Source organism: Lotus japonicus, chromosome 1 (assembly GCF_012489685.1).
Source record: "Lotus japonicus ecotype B-129 chromosome 1, LjGifu_v1.2".
NCBI classification, from domain to species: domain Eukaryota; kingdom Viridiplantae; phylum Streptophyta; class Magnoliopsida; order Fabales; family Fabaceae; genus Lotus; species Lotus japonicus.
The window spans coordinates 20,080,560-20,102,085 of record NC_080041.1 but is presented as its reverse complement, the minus strand read 5'-3'; the positions used below and the strand labels follow the sequence as shown (position 1 = coordinate 20,102,085).

General features: G+C 38.1%; 2 protein-coding genes and 1 long non-coding RNA gene across 6 annotated transcripts; 2 read left to right on the top strand and 1 right to left on the bottom strand.

Moving 5' to 3' along the window:
- Positions 1–550: 550 nt before the first annotated feature.
- LOC130734046 (uncharacterized) lies at positions 551–4,198 on the bottom strand. Of its 4 annotated transcripts, none has more exons than XR_009017724.1 (6): positions 3,833–4,192; positions 3,585–3,640; positions 2,358–2,538; positions 2,161–2,227; positions 1,455–2,071; positions 551–1,092 (listed from the first exon to the last, which is right to left on the bottom strand). It is a non-coding gene; the product is annotated as an uncharacterized LOC130734046 (long non-coding RNA). The 4 variants fall into 4 exon arrangements; XR_009017721.1 differs by having other exon boundaries at positions 556–1,092; positions 1,455–1,535; XR_009017723.1 differs by having other exon boundaries at positions 556–1,092; positions 1,455–1,532.
- Positions 4,199–7,416: 3,218 nt separating this feature from the next.
- Positions 7,417–8,302, top strand: LOC130729437 (uncharacterized). Its single transcript, XM_057581206.1, has 3 exons — positions 7,417–7,848; positions 7,954–8,118; positions 8,210–8,302. Exons 1-3 carry the CDS (start codon positions 7,417–7,419, stop codon positions 8,300–8,302), a joined length of 690 nt encoding a protein of 229 aa, XP_057437189.1.
- A 6,495-nt stretch (positions 8,303–14,797) lies between these two features.
- On the top strand, positions 14,798–17,673 carry LOC130729429 (protein SAWADEE HOMEODOMAIN HOMOLOG 1-like). The gene is made up of 6 exons (XM_057581193.1): positions 14,798–14,864; positions 15,479–15,548; positions 15,835–15,886; positions 16,915–17,058; positions 17,270–17,389; positions 17,494–17,673. The coding sequence occupies exons 1-6, from the start codon at positions 14,798–14,800 to the stop codon at positions 17,671–17,673; spliced, it is 633 nt and encodes a 210-aa protein (XP_057437176.1).
- The last annotated feature ends 3,853 nt before the right edge of the window (positions 17,674–21,526 follow it).

Sequence of the window (21,526 nt, the reverse complement as noted above, 5' to 3'; positions counted from 1 at the left end):
AATATCCCCGAATATATCTCAAGTGGTAAGAGTTATGGTACATGTGGGTTGGGTGAGGGAGATCCAGTGATCAATTCCTGGAATGTGAAATTTATCTTTATTTATCTTTCCGATAAAAAAAATCCTATGGAATTATGAAACTGGTGTTAACTTTTTTATTTAATCTGTAACTAATATTAACTAAACACTAACGTATATGAGGATACTTTAAAAAATAAACGTATATGAGAATGAATGTATGTGTGTGATATATTACAACATATAGTAATTTATAAATTAGTAATATGATAAATTACATATTAATTATTTCAAAATATACTTTTTTAAAGTGAATATATATATATATATATATTATTTCTTATTCAAATTCTAATAAGTTTGTCCCGAATGATGACTCAAGTGGTAAGATGGGTATGGAAAGGAAAAATCTAGAGATCAATTTTTGGATGGTATAATTTATTATTCCAATGCACCAAAATAAAAAAAATTCTAAAAGCCAGCACCCCATAAAAAGTTTCTTTTCATTTGCAAATAATTATCAATTTTGTATATTCATATAGTGCAAAACAATATTTGAATTTCACCAATAAGGATCAATACACTCTTTCAATTAACCTGGTACCATCCATTATACAACGCAAAAGTCTTTATTAAGGATCATTACATTTTTCTATTATACAACACTGGTTAAGTTTCAATCAATTGCAATACAAAACATAAAAAGCTCAACAAATTCTCTTTTTTTTTTCAGGGGGAGGACAGGGAGGTCACACAACAGGTAATCACAATGATACTACACAACAATATTTCAATCCTTTCTTGATGGTAATAGTCAAATCCATATCCCACGATGATGTTGCTCTCTCCTTGTACCAAGCTCTGAATTTTTGTGTGGCTGACCTCAATCATGTCAAATTAAAATCCCTATGGTTTATAGCATCCAAGATCTACCCATTTTGAAACTCCTCTTTGTCTCTTAATTGAGAGGCTTGGATATTCTCAGAGCCTCAAAGGGATGCACTAGTGTTGTTCCCAATTTAATTAGAACATATTACTAATGAAGTCCTCTGGTTCCTGCATAATGGATGTTCCCTGAGACACCAATTTACAACATTAAAATAGATTTTTTCATATTCAGTAAAATTATCAAATGATGCTAAGTTTTAGGAAAGATTTTTGCAAGTTTGGACATGGAGAAGAGAAATTTGAGTGGTATACAATCTTCAGAACTTATGGCCATGCTTTATAATGTAAGTACAATTTTGATTAGTCGTCAATTTTGGCATAGAGGCTTATAGCAGAATGTGTAGAGTTTCAAGTTTGCCAGGAGTAACTAATGAAATAATTCTTCAAGGAATGACTTAAGTGTAGAGTTTGAACTTTGAAGTTTGCACACAAATAGAAAAGGATCAGGAAAAGTCATAAATAAAGCAAAATAAAAGAAGAGTTTATACCGCTGTTGAAGACGCTGACTGTGATGGACGCCTCTCGACAAACACTCTATTCCCTTTCCTTCTCTTTCAATCTTCCACCTTCTAGTCCAAAATCAAAAGATAAATGCACATTAAAATAGAAGTGCAATCCATAATAAGAAGTTAAGTTAAATAAAAGAAACCTTGTATCAAAAGATTGAATAAAAGAAACCTTGTATCAAAAGATTGAATAAAAGAAACAAACATATATCACATTTTTCAGCCTAGTTTATCTGAAGAACTAATAACAAATCATGTTGTTATACAAATTTCATAGTTGATCTACCAACAAACTTTCACAAAAACAACTTTTTTAATCAAACTCTTCCTTTGTTGAGCAATAAAAACATGACAAACATCTACCAACACTTGAATTCCTTTATCCTGAGCACTGAGTTTTTCAGCAGCCACATCAACATTTTGCTGCTTAATTCAACCAAACGAAAAAAAAAAACTTTTTAGTTCATTAGCCATTCATCAACAGAATCTATGCCCTCATCTAGCCGCTTCCATAGTATAGATGAGTAGCGTGTTGCCTCCAGTCAGCAACACCTCGATGCACCTCCGATCCACTGTTGTTCCCTCCTTCCCCAATCTTTCTGTAAACATTTGTTTTTTTACCCTTGCCATGAAATGTGGAACAATCAGTAGAGAAAATGATTAAAAGCAGTGGCAAGTTAATGTTTACCTTAGAAGCATTCATTTGCTTTACTTTCATGACAGTAGCCACCGTCGGTTCAAAATCACCTTTTCAACTGGAATAAGAAGGGAATATAATAATAAAGATATTGAGAACTTCACACCTTTGCAATATAGAAAATTCTCTCTGCCATATTTTCTAAAACATTTGGATTAAATAATCCAATGGAAAGAATTGATACTTACATTAACCACATCATAAACTCTATGTAGAACACAGGTCTACAACTAACAGAAGTCTTCAAAGAAACAACATGCAACAGGGTAATATGATGAGCCAATTAAGAACTGCACCATCTTCTAACCCAGCTCATAGCCTGCACTCTTTTCTATGTTTTCATCCGGATATGGAGGCTTCTTGAAGTAGCTGATAAAAAGAAGTTCAAGAAATGTCAAATTAAATAAAAACTACGCAAGCAAAGATATTGAGTTGAAGAGAATAAGTAGCAGCTCAAAAAAACTGAGTACGCATACACTAATGCGGAAGCTTTTCTTATACAAATTAAAGAGTCCCTTATGTGATTATCAATTGAACCCATAATAAGAACAATTGAGTGATCTCAAAGGGAAAAACAATTAGGTTGCAGTTAACCCAAGATTAGTTGGAGATTTACTCTTATCATAAAGAATTGAATATATAGGACAATAGTGCCAAACTTTCTGTTACATCAGGTTTTAGATTCTTTTGATCATGCATGATTGAGAAGCATTTTGGTAATACAGATATATAGACTTACACTAATGGATAGTGCATGAGAATACAAAATTGGATATTAAACATCAATTTTAAAACTAACACATGGATTAGAATGAAGAGTGGAAACTGGGAACAGTTTTGGATAGTTAAGGAATGAAGGTCCAAGCAATTTGATGTATTTGGGCAGTTTCACTTGTCTTATTAGAGGTGCCAGAGAGCCCGACACCCATCTGAACAATGGGAAAATAAAACATACTCTTCTTTGAACCCAAAACTTGGATTGCAAAGGCTCAAATCCAGCTCATAGTGCAACAAAAAATACCTGAAAGTTAAAAACTTTCTAGAATATCACAGATATTGGAAGGAGTGAAATTGTTGGTAAAAAATCAATAGTGGTATGTGAGCAGCGGAGATAGAAGAAACTGCACAAAAGAACCTCCTCCTGATCTTTCTTTTCCTGGTTTAGATCCTTTAAAAAGAAGTTATGATGAATAGATTGAATAATGAGGAATAAGAGGGGAAAGATAGATGTTAAACCATAATTAAATTTCTAAAAAGATGAAGCAGCAGAGGGGGATGAGTAAGAAATTAGGTATTATTTAGCGAAGGGAGTCCAACATGTGTGTAACCAAATGAAAGACTCATGATCTACAAAATGATGGGAAAAACACTCCTTTTTATGGGAAAGCAAACAGAAAAATGGTGAAAGTTCTTACCTTGGGAACAGAAGAGAATGTGATCGGTGAGCTTCAAAGGAAGACAGAATGGTACCCTGCGGAATTGGTTTAATTTGCCAAAAAAAAAGTAGAATAAATAAAATGAAATGAGTTTGGGATGAAGAACATGTCAAATCCATATCCATAACCACATGAACAAAGGTTTGCACGAATGAGTTGCACGGAAGGAAACAATGGAGAAAATGCCAAAGCAATACAAAACAATGGAATATATTTAAAAAACTCACCGAAAACTGAAGTTCCAAATGGACGAAACAGTTTCCTCAGTTCGCCATTGACGATGGCACAGGTTATGTCCTCTGGATCTTCTGTCCCAACCACTTATCTCCCCTACCTCGTACGCCGTCGGAGCCCTCAGGGTCTTTACCTCGTTGCCGATGCAGATGCCGCTGCGGAAAAAACGACAGCGACAACTTTGGGGTTAAAGAGAGGGCCTTGTGATGTAATGGGGAGAGGAATCCCTGGCCTCAACATCGCAAACAAAGAAACAGAAGAGGGAGAGAGGCGAAGAGAGTGAAGATGGAGAGTGGAGACATTCCAACTTCCAAGTGAATGGAAAAGACGGGTAGCTGAGAAACAAAACGGAAGCGAATGGAAAACAAAACGGAAGGCTGAGGGAACAGAAAAGAGCAAAAGAAACGTAAGAAAAGGGAAATTGTGATTGAGGAATAAACGGCTAGGATCGAATCTTTAGGAAATAATGTGTACTTTTACTAAAATGTCCGTGCTAAAAATTATATTGTTGTGCATTAAGGTGTTGAATGACTGGTTTGCCCCGGGATTTGGGTTTGGTGCCCCACCCTTTAGGCTACGCGCCCCAGCCTTTTTTTTTATCCCAAAAGTACCCATCGGTAAATGATTAACCGACATAAATATACACATCGGTAAATCATTAACAGTTATTGTTCCTCTGTATGAACACCTTCATACCATTACCCAGAACACGAAGAGCAATATCGGTTAATCATTAACTGATGCGTATATTTATATCGGTTAATCATTAACCGTTATTATTTCTGGCAGTTTGATCACCTTTTCACCATTACTCCTCCCTCCACCAACCCCTCCACCATTACTCCTCCCTCCAACAACCCCCCACCAGCCCCCCATAACTCGCCCACACAACCTTATTCCACCATTACTCCACTCCTCCCTCACATTTCACTTTCCCACCACCACCACCATCTCCACATTTTCCACCACCACCACCACCAACACCACCTCCACCAAGGGGAAGCTCTAAACTTCTGGTAAGTGTTGTTAGCTTTTGGTACTTTATTTATAGTTAGTTTAAGTAGTTAGTTTAAGTAGTTAGTTGTTAGTTTAAGTGGTTAGTTTAGTTAGTTAAGTTGGTAATTTAGGCTGCTGTATCGTGAACTGTATCGGTAAATGATTTTCCGTTAATGTATCGGTAAATGATATTCCGTTATAAAACCGGATTTTGATTTTCCGTTAATATGTCGGATATTGATTTACCGTTTTGGTTCCAGGGATGACAGAGTCCTTTTTTTTTGTGAATCACAATTGATACATGCTGCTGGATTGGAGAATGATAATCCAGAGGAGCAACCATCACCAGTTGAACCTCCGATTATATCTATAGACGTCTCTCATTTGTATCAGACTGATCAGGTACTCATTGCACAAATTTTTGCATGTTTTGTTTATGCTTTGTTTATGCCTTGTTTTATGCCTTATGCCTTGTTTATCCTGAAACAGCGTTTCCCTTTGAAAGATGATCTTATGAAATGGGTTCGCGACATTTCTATGGAAAATAATTTTGTTTTAGTGACAACAAAGTCTGATAGTGGTGCGAAGGGAAGAAAAGAATATGTCATTCTGGGGTGTGAGAAGCATAGTGTGTATATTCCCTACAGAGATCCTGATCTTGTTGAAGGAACGTCAACACAAAAGACAGGTTGTCCTTTTAGGCTAAAAGGACGACGTACGAAAGATGGTAAAGGATGGTGGTTGAAGGTGATGGAGGGTAGACACATCCATCTCGCAGCTGAGTCACTACTTGGCCACAATTACGCTGGTCGAATGAATAGTGAGGAGAAGGAGGACGAGATAAATCAGGCTAAGACTTGGGTTCCACCTAGAAAGATGTTGGCGTCCTTGAAAGAAAAAGATCCTTCAAACTTGACTACCATCCAACAAATTTATGGTGTTTGCAAGCGGTTCAGACAATCCGTTCGTGGGTCACTGACAGAGATGCAATACTTGCTGAAGAAGTTGGACGGTGAGAAGTATGTTCACTTCGAAAGAAATGAACCCGGATCGGAAGTGATTAGAGATATATTTTGGGCTCATCCGAATGCCGTCAAACTTTTCAACACATTCCCATATGTAGTGATCATGGATTGCACATATAAGACCAGCAAATACAATCTACCCTTGCTAGAGATTGTTGGCCTGACCTCCACGGATAAAACATACTCAATAGCATTCTGCTACATTGGTAGTGAGGGCACAGAGGACTACATTTGGGCATTGGAGTGTATGAAGTCTCTAATTTCCGACCAATCCAGGTTGCCTAAAGTGATTGTGACGGATAGAGATCTTGCCTTATTGAGTGCTGCTTCACAAAGCCTTCCCACCACTACCCATTTACTATGCTTGTGGCACATCAACAAGTGTGTTTTGGCAAAGTGCAAAGAGTATGTTGGCACGGATGATTTTGCTCAAGAGGTTATGGACAAGTGGGCCGAATTGGTAGATGCTCCAACAGTTCCAGAATTTGAAGCTCATTGGATTGAATTGTTTAACATGTGCAAGCTTAAACACAAGTTGAAATTTGCCACTTATTGATCTACTACATGGTTGGTCCACAAGCAGAAATTTGCCAAGGCATGGACAAATCATGTGATGCATTTTGGAACAACAACAAGTAACAGGTACAAAAATTATGTTATGACTTGTTATATGTATTTCATTTCATAGATTATTACAGTATTAATTCTTACATGCGCGTTGTTGGTTTGCAGGGCTGAAGGTACACATGCCAGCTTGAAGTTGATGTTGCGGAACAGTAAGGGTGACCTGGCCACATCATGGGATGCGTCGCATAGTTTGACCATCAATCGTCACACTGAGATAGTAGCATCGTTTGAGCGCAGTATGAATAAAATTGATCACCTTTTCAAGACCCCTTTCTACACAAATATTAGGGGATTTGTGTCAAACAAATGCTTGAAACTCATTGATGCTGAACTGACAAGAATTCAGTCCTACGGCGGCAGATGCGATTGTTTATTGAGAGAGACTCATGGACTACCTTGCGGTTGTCAACTTGCAGGTTACCGGTCAACCACTCTCCTGTCAACTACTTCCAATTATTTATATTTGTGATTCAATGTGACATGTTTGTGAACTTACAGATTACGAGAGGATTCCGTACGAGGTCATTCATCCATTCTGGAAGAGCCTAAGTTGGGAGCATGTACCTGTTGCAGATACTGGCAGCTCAGATATTTGCGGACTAAACCATGGAGAGATGCACCCAAAAGTTGAGGCACTAACATGTTATTTTCATTCTTTGGATACTGGAGGGCAGAGTATGGTAAGGAGGAAGCTTCAGGCGATATATTGTCCTGAAAGCAGTACACTATGTACTCCTGAGCTTCGGATAAAGTCCAACCGCACTCCTAAGTTGAAGGAGAGCAAACCACCCAAGGGTCGAGCAATAGGATCCTTGACTCGTGATCCTTCAGCGTTTGAACTTACTGACAAGAAGATTAAAGAGGAAAAGAAGTCTTCACAACCAGCAAAGAGGAAGAAGCGTGTGAAGAAGTCTGATACAAGCCATTTCATGTGTAACTTTCCAGCCTTTCTTCATCCATATATTGACACAATTACAGATGTTGAGGATGATGGTAACTGTGGCTATAGATCCATTGCTGCATTACTGGGGCATTCCGCCAGTCAGGACGGTTGGCCTTGGGTTAGGGCTTCATTGATAGAAGAACTTGAGACCAATGTGTTAATGTATAATAGGATGTGGGGCACAAATGTTGTTTATGGCTTACATGAACGACTCACTCTTCCTCTTGGTGACCCGGCCACCCCTGACAAATGGTTTCAACTGCCAGAGATGGGATACCTTGTTGCCACAAAGTACCAATTGGTTCTCGTATCCTTATCCTCTATGGGTTGTAACACATACTTTCCACTGATAGGAGCCGGTCCACCAGATGCGCATATTGTTATAGCTATTGGACATGTGACAAATCACTGGGTACAGGTATATTTTGACCAAATACACTAATATTTTAGTTGCCTACTAGCTTGTCGATTAATTTTTGTATGTTGAAGTTATCTAATTTTATGGTTATTCTCTAAAATGCAGCTCCAATTAACTCCTGGACATCCTATGCCGACTGTGGCTCCCCAGTGGGATTGGCATGTTGATCTTGCCTCCAAATACTGGCGCAACCCATATGGTCCACGTTTAGACATGTACGCTGCACAATTCCAAGCTTGGCTTGGTGTTTTTAGTGGTCATGCGGACTATGTGGACATCACCACATATTGAATGTTCTTGTATTGTGTAATATTAATTTGTAAACTCTCTGTAATTTTAATTTTGTGGCCCTTATCCACAGGTTGTTGTTAATGACAACCATTTAGACATCATCGTAGATTGGCAGGTTCATGCGTGTACTTTTGGTAATGTTAATTTGATGTACGTTGAATAGTATATCTCATTTGTCATTTAATTTCATTATCAAGTTCTTGTCATTAACATTTCATTTTGAAGGTCTTGTCATTATTATTTTCATTACCCTCCACCACCAACCGTGACATTACTCTAAACCACCAGCCCCAACCACACTTCTACCATCCACCAGTACACCATAAATCTTTTGATCATTCTGCTCTGCTATAAATCTATGTTGTGTCTTGCCTCTTCTTCTTACTCTTCATTCCTCATCTTCCTGTCTATTGTGTCTTGCCTCTTCTTCTTACTCTTCTTTCTACACAATGGAACAAGACCCAAATCCATTCGTCCGCCATTGCAAACGTCAAAGCAACAATTCTGGCAGCTCTCGTCCTCTCATTCCTGGCCCGGCTGGCGCCATCCAGCTGCCATGTATGCCCGTAGATCCACCCCTAACACACCACTCATTCCGACCCAGGAAATCGTGAGGCGTGTGCTAGATCACGGATCAACCGAAACCGATCCTGATTTCAACTCACATGCTTGGCTATCAGCCCTGCAAGAGTGGGGAATTGCCACTCCGCTGGGCTCTCTGACAGCGAACGTTGAGAGGGTGGAGAATGTTGTTGCTGTTATCAAATCTTGCACTCCCAATGGGTTCGGAGATGCGAAAGTTACCCTCAAGGTATGTCTTGTCCTTGCTTTTGTAAGGCCTTGCTTTTGGTCCCCCTTCTCTAACCGTTCTTATTTACTTCTCAAAAGATTTCAAAAATGTAGGACCCCACGGGTGCTGTAGATGCTAGCATCCATCGCAAGGCCTTTACCCACAGTGAATTTGCGAATGACATAACTGTTGGATCTGTTCTCGTTCTCCAAAAGGTCTATCCCCTAGAACCTAAACATGAAGCTTGCTTCATTTTTTGGACAACTAAGCATGGTTTGATTAAAGTATGCAATTTACTTGCAGGTTGCTGTGTTTGCACCTAGAGGAACTGTTTGTTATCTTAATATAACATTGCCCAACCTAGTGAAGGTATTCCCAAAAGATTGCGGACCCCATGACTTCATCGATATCACAGAGGAATAATTTTGTTTTCCGTGTTGGTTATGTTTAATTTGGTTGTGTAACCGTTTAACTTATTGTCATGCATTATTACATGCTTTGGATTATTTATGTTGTCGTTGTAACTGTTTTTTTCATTATAAGAGTCATAATATTAAGACTAAAAACAGAACACATGTAAATAAAAAGAGGCAAGAGTCATAACATAACATAAAGAGTCCTAACATATACATAACAATGGATCCCACATAACAAAAGTAATAAAATCACTCTCCCCGACCCCGCCCCCTACGACCTCTGAGTCCACGAGCTCTACCGCCACGAACACCCTCTCCAGGATCACCCTCTCCACGGGCTCCGCCTCCACGGGCTCCGCCTCCACGGGGTCTACCTCCACGAGCTCTGCCTCCACGAGCTCTACCTCCCGCAACTGCGGCTCCTCGAATAGCAGAAAAGGCAACTCCCTGGGTACCAATGAAGGAAGTCCGTCGAAAGAGTTCGAGCGCCCTCTCAGTGAGGATTCAGGGTTGTGTCCCTAGAGCAAGAGCACCTGGCACCTCCAGTGACTGCTCCAACAACTCCACACCCCTACGTATAGCAGACTGCATAAAAATAATATACAAAAAAAATGTCATTAACAAAAATCACAATTGAATGGATAAAAATAATATACAAGTTTAGAATCCAAACTTACCACGGCACTAAACTCCTCCCTCCTATCCTCAGGGATGATGAACACATTGGACACTCTGCTATACCACCTCATGTAACCCTCCACCGCCTCTCCCGGATATGTAGTAGGGATCCCCTAAGGGCGGAGGTGCGGCTCAAACTCAGCATAGGCAGCATCTGCGGTCTCGGCAAGGGACCCCGTCGTCTGGATCTCAGAGGGGTGTCGAGGGATGTCCTGGATGTAGCCAAACTGGCGCATAACCCTCTCCGGTAGATGTCGGCTCACAGACCGGTCGTAAGGTGTCCTGATGTAGCCGGAATAGAGGACCCTGGGATCCCGCAGTCGAACAGCCCGATGGTCCTCAAATGGGGTCCATGTGATATCATCCAATGTAAGCTCATCCAGCATGACTCGTCTCTCATCGAGTCCGGAATGCGAGATTCGGGACGTGGACCACCGCTGCTCCCTAGGTTGGTCCTGTGTGTAGCCGGGTACCTCAGTCCTGATAATGACGCTGTTGGATATGTACTCATACGCCCATGACAGCAAGAGGGAGGTGAACCCTCCGATCTGGGCTGTCTTCCTGCGGGACGCACGACTAAGCTGTTCGTACAACGATGCCAGCGCAATCGCACCCCACGCGTACTCCGACACGCGACCGAGGTCCTCCAGCATCCCGATCCAGTAGACAGTAGTGTGGTAACCCCACTCTTGCTGGCAAAGAAGGTGGCACCAAGCTGGTTCACCAGCCAGATCCTAGCAGCATCCTCAAAGCGGTGCTCTACAATGAAATGAATTAAGTTAACAGTTATTAATAATACGCTAAAAATAAATACAACTTAATAAAGTAATGATTAAGACATACCATCCAAAGCAGACGTATACATGGCCTTCATAGTAAGGAACCGGATATTCTGGCCACCCGCCGCCTCAAACTCAACAAGATAATCAGCAGCAGGTCCTCCCAGGAGCTGGGCGCAGAGCGCTGCACACTCATCTCGCTCCCCCCTGCCCGGAGTGTAGAACCTCGACCCCGTGGGAAGATGGAGAAGAGCTGACACGTCGTCCAGGGTGATAGTCATCTCCCCGAACGGCATGTGGAAGCTACTCGTCTCCTCATGCCATCTCTCAACAAGGGCCAGTATGAGAGGTGGGTCTGTCTCCGGTAACCCGCACCAAGGCAGGTGATACAAACCCGTCTGCTGCAGCAGCTGTCGTACATGTGTATGGGCCTCTGAATCGCTATCACAGGGGAGGTTCCATACCTTCCCCCCAACAGTGGCCACCCTCAGTGTCCGACGGTCATCGTACCGTGGGTCTGTGCGTAGAAGTGTCTGCCACGTCCAAGGAGCCTTGTCGTCGGGATAATGCGCAAGAAGCGACAGATCCTCAGGCCCCCCGGGAAACGGTGCCACCCTCTAGATGAGGTCATCCACACCGCCCTGTGCCACATCCTCTGGCACGACATCAGCAGCATCAATCTCCTCCTGGAGAATAAGAGGCTCCTCCTCCTCACCACTAGCCTCAGAATAAGACTCCTCGCCACTAGGCTCAGAAGAAGACTCGCCAGATGTCTCCTGACGAGGTAACTCAGCCATCGGAGACATCGGAGTAGGATCCAGCTCAGCCGCATCATGAGAAGCAGACGGAGCCCGGGCCGGAGTAGCTGACGGAGCTGGAGACGGTGTTGAAGCCTCTACCGCCTGAGAGGATGCAATATGGTCGCCGCGCCTGGTAGAAGCATGCAAGCGCTCGTGTTAATCCGCTGGATCCTCACTAGTAGACGCATGTCGCAACCTCTTCCTCCCGCCCATCATTCTCGCTATCTGTGCAAAACAAACAAATTTAACAATACTTGTCATAATAAGTAAAGCATTTTCACATATGAGCATATCATTTGAGTCATTTTTCTACTTAATCCGGAAATTTCCAACCAATCATTTAGCAACTAACGATATCAAAAGGAAAATATAGAGAATTAACAAAAAGGACAACTTGTAAGTTCTAACTCAACCGTCATTTCTATATCAAGACTCTAAAACCTCTAATTATTTTGAAGTACCAAAATAGCAACAGTGCATGTGAATGTGATTAACGATTTCTAGCTGTGTTAAGGTCAATTTAAGAACTAATCCACTACCAAGCAACCATCATCACTAGCAAACAAAAACAAGAAACAACTTTCCTAATTACAAAACATGAAGAATATGAAACTCAAATCTATCTTGATCATTTCCAATTCTCAACAAATCAGCAAAGTTATCTTGCAACGACTAAAAACCCCTTTAAGTTGCGGTTGCAGACCGAAATTTAAAATCTGCATAAATAGCAAAGAAATCAGGACTTATAAAGAATCTTCTTAACAAGATAAAGGAAACTTCATCAAAATTCATAACTTCACCAACAAGGTGTAACATAAATGATAGGTAGTTAAACTTTTTAAATATCTAGTTCAGTGTTCGAACCTGTGCAACGCACGAGTATTATATCTAGTATATATTTAAAGAAAACTTGACCTTTTGCATTAAATACATTGAGCAAAGAAAATTTTCTTTTGTATTAAGTATATTTGATAATAAAATAAAAAACTACATCCACTTTACTATTCATTATTTTAATACTAATTTTTAAACTTTGAAATTTTTCACATTTAAAATAAAATTTTAATTGTTAACTACAAATTGAGAGAATTTTTAAATAATAATAATAGTTTAAATTGACTGCCATTACACTAATCACAATATTAGATAGTTAATAATAATTTTTAAATTTATAACAAATTATAAAACTTTCCAATTTCTTATGGATTAAAATTAAATAATTAGATTTAATTTTAATTATTAAACATAATTTAATATATTTAATAAAAACAACAAATAAAACTTATTGCTATTTTCACGTATAAAAAATATATATTAACTAGAAAGTTAAATATATAATTTTAAAATTCACTTGAACTTTGTTTTAATAAAAATAGTAATAAATTCAATTATTGATGACTATTATATGTTATTAATTCATAAGTATTAATGTCAATTTTAGATTCTTATAAAAAAATAATTTACTGAGTCTTAATTAAAAATAATTATAATATTAATTATCAATAATAAATTGGGAAAAAATGGTGAAATGTTTAAAAAGTAAGAAATATATTTATTTGTAAAAAATTAATAATTTAAATTAATTAATAGTATTATTAATTATTTACAGAAAGACAACTCTAATATGAACAATTTAATACCCAAAAACTCTAATGTTATTTATTCACATGTCTCAACACAATTATTTTATGCTTCAATAGAAGGTGTGCCGCGACATGTTTGGAGGCAGTCGTTTTCAAGTTTGATTGCTTCTCTAATGTAGGATGCAGTAGCTTAGTTTGTTTTGTTGTTTTTTTCTTCCGTTTAGTAACAAAAAAATTACACTATATTAATTTTTATAAAATATTATGAAATAATATAAATAAACTCGTGCGTTATATCTAGTTCTTTGTATTTTCAATCTCGTTCCTCCTCCACAACTTTTTGGTGACACTGACAAGTCTTTGCGTAGTCATCTTTCCTTGATTTCTATGGAGCCTTTGAATGAAATGATGGTTGAATTAAGCTTATGTGATCCTCCATTTCCGAAGCTCTTTACTGATCGGGTGATTTTTGTTCACTAGGGATGAGAGTATGTTTTCTTGAATCATTTCGTTTCACATTCGTTATACATACATATATGTAATTGAATGTCCTTGTGTGCTCTACATTGTATCGCATTCGACATGCAATGGCTAAGTCTTTCTTTTCCCACTTCATCTATTTCATATGCTCCATCACCATTCACAGATACGGGAATTTGAGGAAATTTACAATGAATTGGGAGGAAATGCGCTTTATGAGAATCTCTGCCAGGAAATTGATTCAAATTTTAGGTGAATTTAATCTTCCCGTGGTCATATCTTTAAACATAACTTTGTGTATTCTTTCCAGATACTCAAGAATTTTTAAAAACACTTTATGAAGAATAAGGGCCAAAAGCCCAAAACGAGAAACGAAAACTGCTTCAACAAAAATAAGGAAAATAAAAAAATGGTTGCAGGGGCATAAAAGTAATTTTAGGTAAAACCCTAGTTCTATTTAAGCCTCCTCAAGCCTCAAATATAACACCAAGCAATGGAGAGCCGACCCTAACCCTAGCAGAGACCTCAACTCTCTCTTCTACTCCAAACCCATTTTCTCTTAAAACCCTCACCAGCCGCCACTTCTACCAGAGCCGCTAGCCACCATCTCATATTCCATCACCACCATATCTTCCTCCTACGAGACCCAGTCCTGCACCATTCCCCTTTTCCGATCTTAAAACACCACCACATCAACCCTCTTCAACACCGATCTGACTCAAGCGCCACTATTGTTCCTTTTCTCTACCCAAACGCACCACCATTGTTCCCTCTCTGTACGAATCAGACTACATCTGCTCCATATTCCCTTTTCCAATCTTCCCATCACCGCCACATCCTCTATACAGATCCAGATCGTGCCGTCATCACCATTCACTCACCTTCCCCTGAAACCCGTAGTTGAATAATTAACCTGCTTTGATTTTGATTTTTCCTCGTTAAACAGTGCTCTGAATAAAACTTCCATATCGAAGGAACAGGTTATTACATTTCCATTATTATCATTTATACACCTTTTAGAATTTATGGAGCAACTATGATAATGGTGCATTGGTTTTACTGGGTTTCAGGTGCAGCAGTGGTTCCAAAATCAGCTTAACGAGCCACAGGATTAATTGCTTCTGCAGACACCATGAATCAAGCTGTTGATCTTTCAAATAAATCTGTTTTAAGAAATGAAAGCTCTACAGTTCTAGAAGGTTTTCCTTTTCCCTTGTTTGGGTAACGCATTGGAAAATTCTGTTACATCGATTAAATTCTTTGATTTATAAAATCTCTTGTTTCCTTAAATTATAAAATCCCCTGTTTAGATAGAGCAATTCAATTTCATTCATTTTATAACATTTCTTGTTTAAAGTAATTTCTATTTTTCATTTAGAAAATCTTACATGCTCAAGTAGTATCATTCATGTAGTATGCATATGCTTTTTTTGAATAATTACTTTCACCATTTTTCTTCCAGCCAAATTACGTTTCTTGATTCCTTTTAGTGGAAACTCAATGAGTGCTTGATGCAGTAGTTTGTACTTAATAGTGTTATGCTTTATAAGTTGTGCAATTGTAAGTTCATAAGCTCATAGCATTCATATTCCATGTCATGGTTGTTGGGACATGATGAAAGAGACCTCTTAAGAAAATAATAATGATATACCGTAAATAATGATGATTATAACAGTTATATAAAGTTTAAACTAATTTCAATAGGTTTTAAGATGTAATGATAAGCAATACATAACTAATAACAATCATGTTCTGATATTAACCTGTCTTTAAAATTTCCACATTATCATTAACATTTTCATCATAATGTCAGGTAAACGAAGTGCAAATGTTTCAGAGTGCGTGTTCGCGTCTGAAGCAAGATCTAAGAAAGACTTAGCATGGTGCGAAATAGGCTTCTTATTAAGCATTATGACTATTTTTACTTTTGAGTTTAGCAATGATATGCAATGTGGCTTTTTGTTAACTCTTGGGTTATATTATATTAAAGGTGTGGCCTAATTTATGTTTGTGAATTCTAATATGAACAACATTGAAGGTGATATCTTCCCCCTCCCCCTTTAAGGGAAAAAACCCAAGCAACATCTCCCCTTCATTACAAAGAAAACTTTCATTGTTACTTTTCTTTAGGCTGTGCACCCAACCTCTCATATTTATTTCCATGTACAGGCATGATGTTGCAATGTGTCGAAACTTCAGATATTCGAGGGCTGGCGAACTTGTAAGATTCTATCGTATCATTATTATTTTTATTTTCGGTCTGTAAGAAATTGAGACATTTTCTTTATAATATATAATCATTAATCAACAAAAGATTGGTTGTTCACGTCGCACTTGCTATGCTTGCATGATTTGAAGTATTTATCTTCAAGAGCTGCTCACTTATTAACTGTGTGAATGATATTGAAATTGACACACACTTAGTAGACAAGATGTTATAATTTCTTCTCTTGGTTTGTGCTTAAAACACTGTGAAAACTCTATGAAACTTTTTTTTTCCTTCATTTAAACTTGCATGTTTTATGTGCCATAGTGTATATAACCTATTAGGTCTGCTTAAGGTGGTCAAGAATAGAAAAACCTCTGATGGTTTTTATGCAATGGAAAACTAAGCAGTAAAAGGTGAAAGATAGTGGAATCTAGCAAGTTAAGGCAAGAACCACAAAAAATAATTTTCCTGAGCAAAGTACAGTCTAATGTTGTGGAAACGAAAAATAAATATTGATAACAATGTAATTTTAATCAATGTAACATGTTTTAGCATAAATTTATTTATCCAAACTTACTTATCTTTTATACACTATTGACCACTTTACAACGAGTTATTATCTGAGTCAAACACTTAAACAAGTTCTATTTTTAAGTTAAAGAACAAAATGATAAAACACTTTGCTAATGTGTGAAAGTATGCTCAGAAGAAAATTAAAAACGTTTAAAGGTGATGGTCTTTCTGGCACCTTGGCTTAATGCCTTAGGTGGAACTACCTTGGCATCACTGAAGAAATGTAAACAATACATCTGTGAATGGTCTCTAAATGTAATTTCATGGTATTGATCAGGATATGTTTATTCATTGAAAAAAGAATAGAAAAGTAAAATATGCATTATGCAACATATATTGCCATACCTTTGAATACTGTAAGTTATCCTACCGTCTTATGATAGATGTACTGGTTCAGTGGATTCATTTTTTGGATATTGTGGACAACCGATTAAAATTTAACTGATCTTGTCACATACAAATTATAGGAAGTTCTTGTACGATATGTTGGTTTTGGCAAGGTGGAGGATGAGTGGGTGAATGTGAAAAACGAGATGCGAGAGAGATCTATCCCGTTGGAACCTTCAGAGTGTCCCAAGGTGAAGGATGGAGATCTTGTACTATGTTTCCTGGTAAGGGACCCTCTCCCCTTTTATTCCACTACAATTTATTTACCTAATTTGCGTCTCCAGTGGCCACATGATAGATATGTTTGCAAAGTCACATGAATTTTTTCTAACATATAAACCATAATGGCTTTTGATTTTCTTTTGTGGCCTTTAAGCTCCTCTAGAATTTCCCTAACTATTAGTACTCTTTTGGGCCTTTATTGGTGTTTCTCAGAAAAGGGGTGATTATGGCCTCTACTTTGATGCTCGTGTAGTAAGAATCCAGAGGAGGCTACACGATGCGACAGATTGCAAGTGCATCTTCACTGTTCGGTTTCTCCATGACAACTCTGAGGTGAACTTTGATATATATTTTCGCTGTCACAAAAATCATGTCATGTTATCATCTTTTGTACTTTGTTAGGAAAATCCTTAGATATTGTCTCTACCTGATTTCAGGAAGAAATTCATTGGAAAGGGGTATGCTATAGGCCTACACAAGACAATTCTACACAAGAGAAGTTTGTTGCCTTTCATAACTCCCCAAAACCTACACAAGAGAAATCTAATGTCGCCCATAACTCCCCAGGACCAACCATAGAACCGAGCCTAAGTGACATCGAGAACTTGTGGCCATGAAAAGATCTCATTCTTCTTTCGTGTTTCATTTTCATCTTTTTGGATTTGTGGTATTTCTTGTTTGTGGACCGTGTAAGATAGTAAGGTAGCATTTGTCGCATACAATAGAATGAGTTTTTATTTTATGTATTTGGTACTTATTTAGAAGTGAAACATAACAGACCAAAGATTAAAATCTGGTATATTTCTATGACTGACATGAATTTCACCCAGTATTGTTAATTGTGAATGGTGGGTCATGGTGGAAAGCCAAAGTTCTTCCATACAAGAGACAAATAATGGTGGAACATGGTGGGATATTAGCTATGGTGGAAGGCTAAAATACCGCCATGGCGGATATTAGATAAAACTGATTTCACCCAACCAAAGTTTAACGTGAACAATACTACTCACCTCATCTACCTTTCATTCAACCTACTTATTATGAACTAAAAATGAAAAATGATATAAAGACACACTTTTCTAATAGAATTTCAGTTACAAATTTACCACTGTGTTTTATCTGTATTTGTTACCAAAAATTCTCGAGGAATCTGATTTTCAATATAAATCTTACTTTTAAAAGTATTTTCAACAAAATGTTTATGCCCAACTTCCCATCATGTCACCTCACCTCTCATCTTGTGCCCCTTCTCCTCCTTCTCGTTACACTCATAAACAATCACCTCCATCTTACCTTCATCGGCCCCTCTCCTCTTATCGCTTATTCTCCCCTCCGTTACTGCCTCACACTCCCTAACTATCACCCTCTCCTACAACCACCCCTACCCTCAACCACAAGATCTTTCCCCTCCACTACAAGTCCACTCACTCTCTCTCACCCTCTAAATCTGAGTTTTAACATCAATTTGGTTTCTCTAATCTATTATATTTTGATAGTTTGTTGCTCTTAACAATAAGCTTGCAATTCTACGGTTTGATCAATCTGTATTCATGATTCAACTATTATATGAGATAGACATGCATTTGTGAAATATAAATTCATCAATATTCGCTTGATGGCTGAGTATCTTATTTTAATTTTGTTACTAGACCAATTGTATAATCATGAAATATAATCTTAGATTAATTGCATAACTTAGATTAATTATATTGCAAAATCATGGAAGATGTTAAAAAAGAAACTACAACTTGGGGAATAACAAGAAACAACAAGAATCAAATTAGTCAAGCAGAAGGCATCGTATATGCTTTTTAAAAATACCGCCATGAGTAACCGCCATGGCGGATATTAGATAAAACTGATTCCACCCAACCAAAGTTTAACGTGAACAATACTACACATTTCATCAACCTTTCATTCAACCTACTTATTATGAACTAAAAATGAAAAATGATATAAAGACACACTTCTCTAATAGGATTTCAGTTACAAATTTACCACTGTGTTTTATCTGTATTTGTTACCAAAAAGTCTCGAGGAATCTGATTTTTAGTATAAATCTTACTTTTAAAAGTATTTTCAACAAAATGTTTATGCCCAACTTCCCATGATTTTACCTCACTGCCCACCTCACCTCTCATCTTGTGCCCCTTCTCCTCCCTCTTGTTACACTCATAAACAATCACCTCCATCTTACCTTCATCGCCCCTTCTCCTCTTATCGCTTATTCTCCCCTCCGTTGGTTCCTCACACTCCCTAACTCTCACCCTCTCCTACAACCACCCCTACCCTCAACCACAAGATCTTTCCCCTCCACTACAAGTTCACTCACTCTCTCTCACCCTCTAAATATGAGTTTTAACATCAATTTGGTTTCTCTAATCTATTATATTTTGATAGTTTGTTGCTCTTAACAATAAGCTTGCGATTCTACAGTTTGATCAATCTTTATTCATGATTCAACTATTATATGAGATAGACATGCATTTGTGAAATATAAATTCATAAATATTCGGTTGATGGCTGAGTATCTTATTTTAATTTTGTTACTAGACAAATTGCATAATCATGAAATATTATCTTAGATTAATTGCATAACTTAGATTAAATATATTGCAAAATCATGGAAGATGTTAAAAAAGAAACTACAACTTGGGGAATAGCAAGAAACAACAAGAATCAAATTAGTCAACAGAAGGCATCGTATCTGCTTTTGAAATGAATTGGGAAGACTGAAAATGTGATTCATATGCTTAAAGTTAAAGATATAAAAAAAATAAGTGTTGGATCATGTGATGGAATATTATATTATGATTGTTATACATACATACATACATACATACATACATACATACATACATACATACATACATACATACATACATACATACATACATACATACATACATACATACATACATACATACATACATACATACATACATACATACATACATATATATATATATTATGTCTAACATACACCAACGTATCTCATAATTCTAAATTCAAACAAAAAAAAGAGAATACAATAGTAAATTCCAAATTCTAACATAGTCCAAATCTAAATGTGATGGTATTTTTGTCGTTTCCTTCTTCAGCAACCTCATAAATTGACACATTACTATTTAAATTCAAATACCTGTCTAACACGTCTCTCATCAAAATATGTTGATAAGATTTATTCTTATAATAGATTGATGTAAGTTCATTAATTATAACAGTATGCACTAAATTGAATACTTCATTAATTATAAAGTGTTGCAATGTCAATTTGTATTAAGGTATATATTCTCTAATTCAAATTACTTATGCTTTTGCTAGTTTGTGCTTCGTATTTTCAATTTGCTTGTGTTTTCAATTTCACTTCTTGGGTTCAAATAGAATGGAAATCACTTGATGTCGAAGTAAGTGGATGTGGACAACGATGTTATGCCTCTTCTTTCTCCCTGTCTTCTCCACCATTGGATCATCTCACCAGCGGAATGACCAGGAATTAAATGTCAGAACCATACTACAAAAATCTATTGCTGCGGTGAGGCAGATTCCGGTGTGAGCAGGTGCACCCTTCAAGATGACTCTCCTTCCAATGATCACGTTGTATGACCCTTCCGCCTCTAAAACCAAGTATTTTACTGTTAGTTTTTTGGCATTCTCGTCCTCGCCGAATATGGTATCAAGATCTATGACTCCTTTCACCCACACTCGTTCGCCCGCGAATCCTACCAAAGTCCCTTCGTACGGGGTAAGGTCACCTTCCCTTATTCCAAGCTGCGCAAACGCCCCGCCATAGATGATATCTGTTGAACTCCCCTGGTCCAAGAGCGTTCGTTGTACGTCGAAGCGGTTAACCCGAAGGGAGATCACGATCGGGTCGTCTAAGTGTGGTTTTAACCCGAAAAAATCAGCGGGTGAAAATGTGATGTCCGGATGCTGAAAACCGAAAGGTGCTTCCGCAACCGCATTCACCGTTCTGAGATATCGCTTGCGCGCCGCACTAGTGATTCCTCCTCGCTAAAGCCTCCGGCGATTGTGCCTATTTCTCCGATCGTAGGAGGTTTATTACGCTGCGCCTTAACATTCTTTCCTGTTGCGATCAATTTCACAACCGCGTGTTGTAAAGCTCTGCACTTCCCGGTATCATGACCAGAAACTTGGTGATAAGCACACCATTCTCCTGTCACCCTACTCTTCGCCGAAGAAGACGCTAACTTCCTCCTGGAACCTCGATAGCTTTCCCTGTATAATCCGCTAGGTCCTAACGTCGCGTCCATTACGGTAACTGCCTCATCCTGTTGTTCCAAACGGCCAACGACTTCACAGATCAACTTTTGCCAACTTCCGCTAGCCTCCAACTACGGAAATTCCGTGCTTACGCCTGCTGGCACTTGCTCGTCTTGTTCCCGCGTGCTTACGCCTTGCGTTGGCTGATCGCGCACACGCCTTAATTGTCCTCCTCACAATCGATGA

Bases quoted from the DNA above. Each gene is read 5' to 3' on its own strand.
- LOC130729437 (XM_057581206.1), top strand. From the start codon at position 7,417: ATGTGTAACTTTCCAGCCTTTCTTCATCCATATATTGACACAATTACA. The intron at 7,849-7,953 runs GTATATTTTGAC...TCTAAAATGCAG, and splicing joins TGACAAATCACTGGGTACAG to CTCCAATTAACTCCTGGACA. The intron at 8,119-8,209 runs GTGGACATCACC...CCTTATCCACAG, and splicing joins TTAGTGGTCATGCGGACTAT to GTTGTTGTTAATGACAACCA.
- LOC130729429 (XM_057581193.1), top strand. From the start codon at position 14,798: ATGAATCAAGCTGTTGATCTTTCAAATAAATCTGTTTTAAGAAATGAA. The intron at 14,865-15,478 runs GTTTTCCTTTTC...TCATAATGTCAG, and splicing joins AAGCTCTACAGTTCTAGAAG to GTAAACGAAGTGCAAATGTT. The intron at 17,059-17,269 runs GTAAGGGACCCT...GGTGTTTCTCAG, and splicing joins ATCTTGTACTATGTTTCCTG to AAAAGGGGTGATTATGGCCT.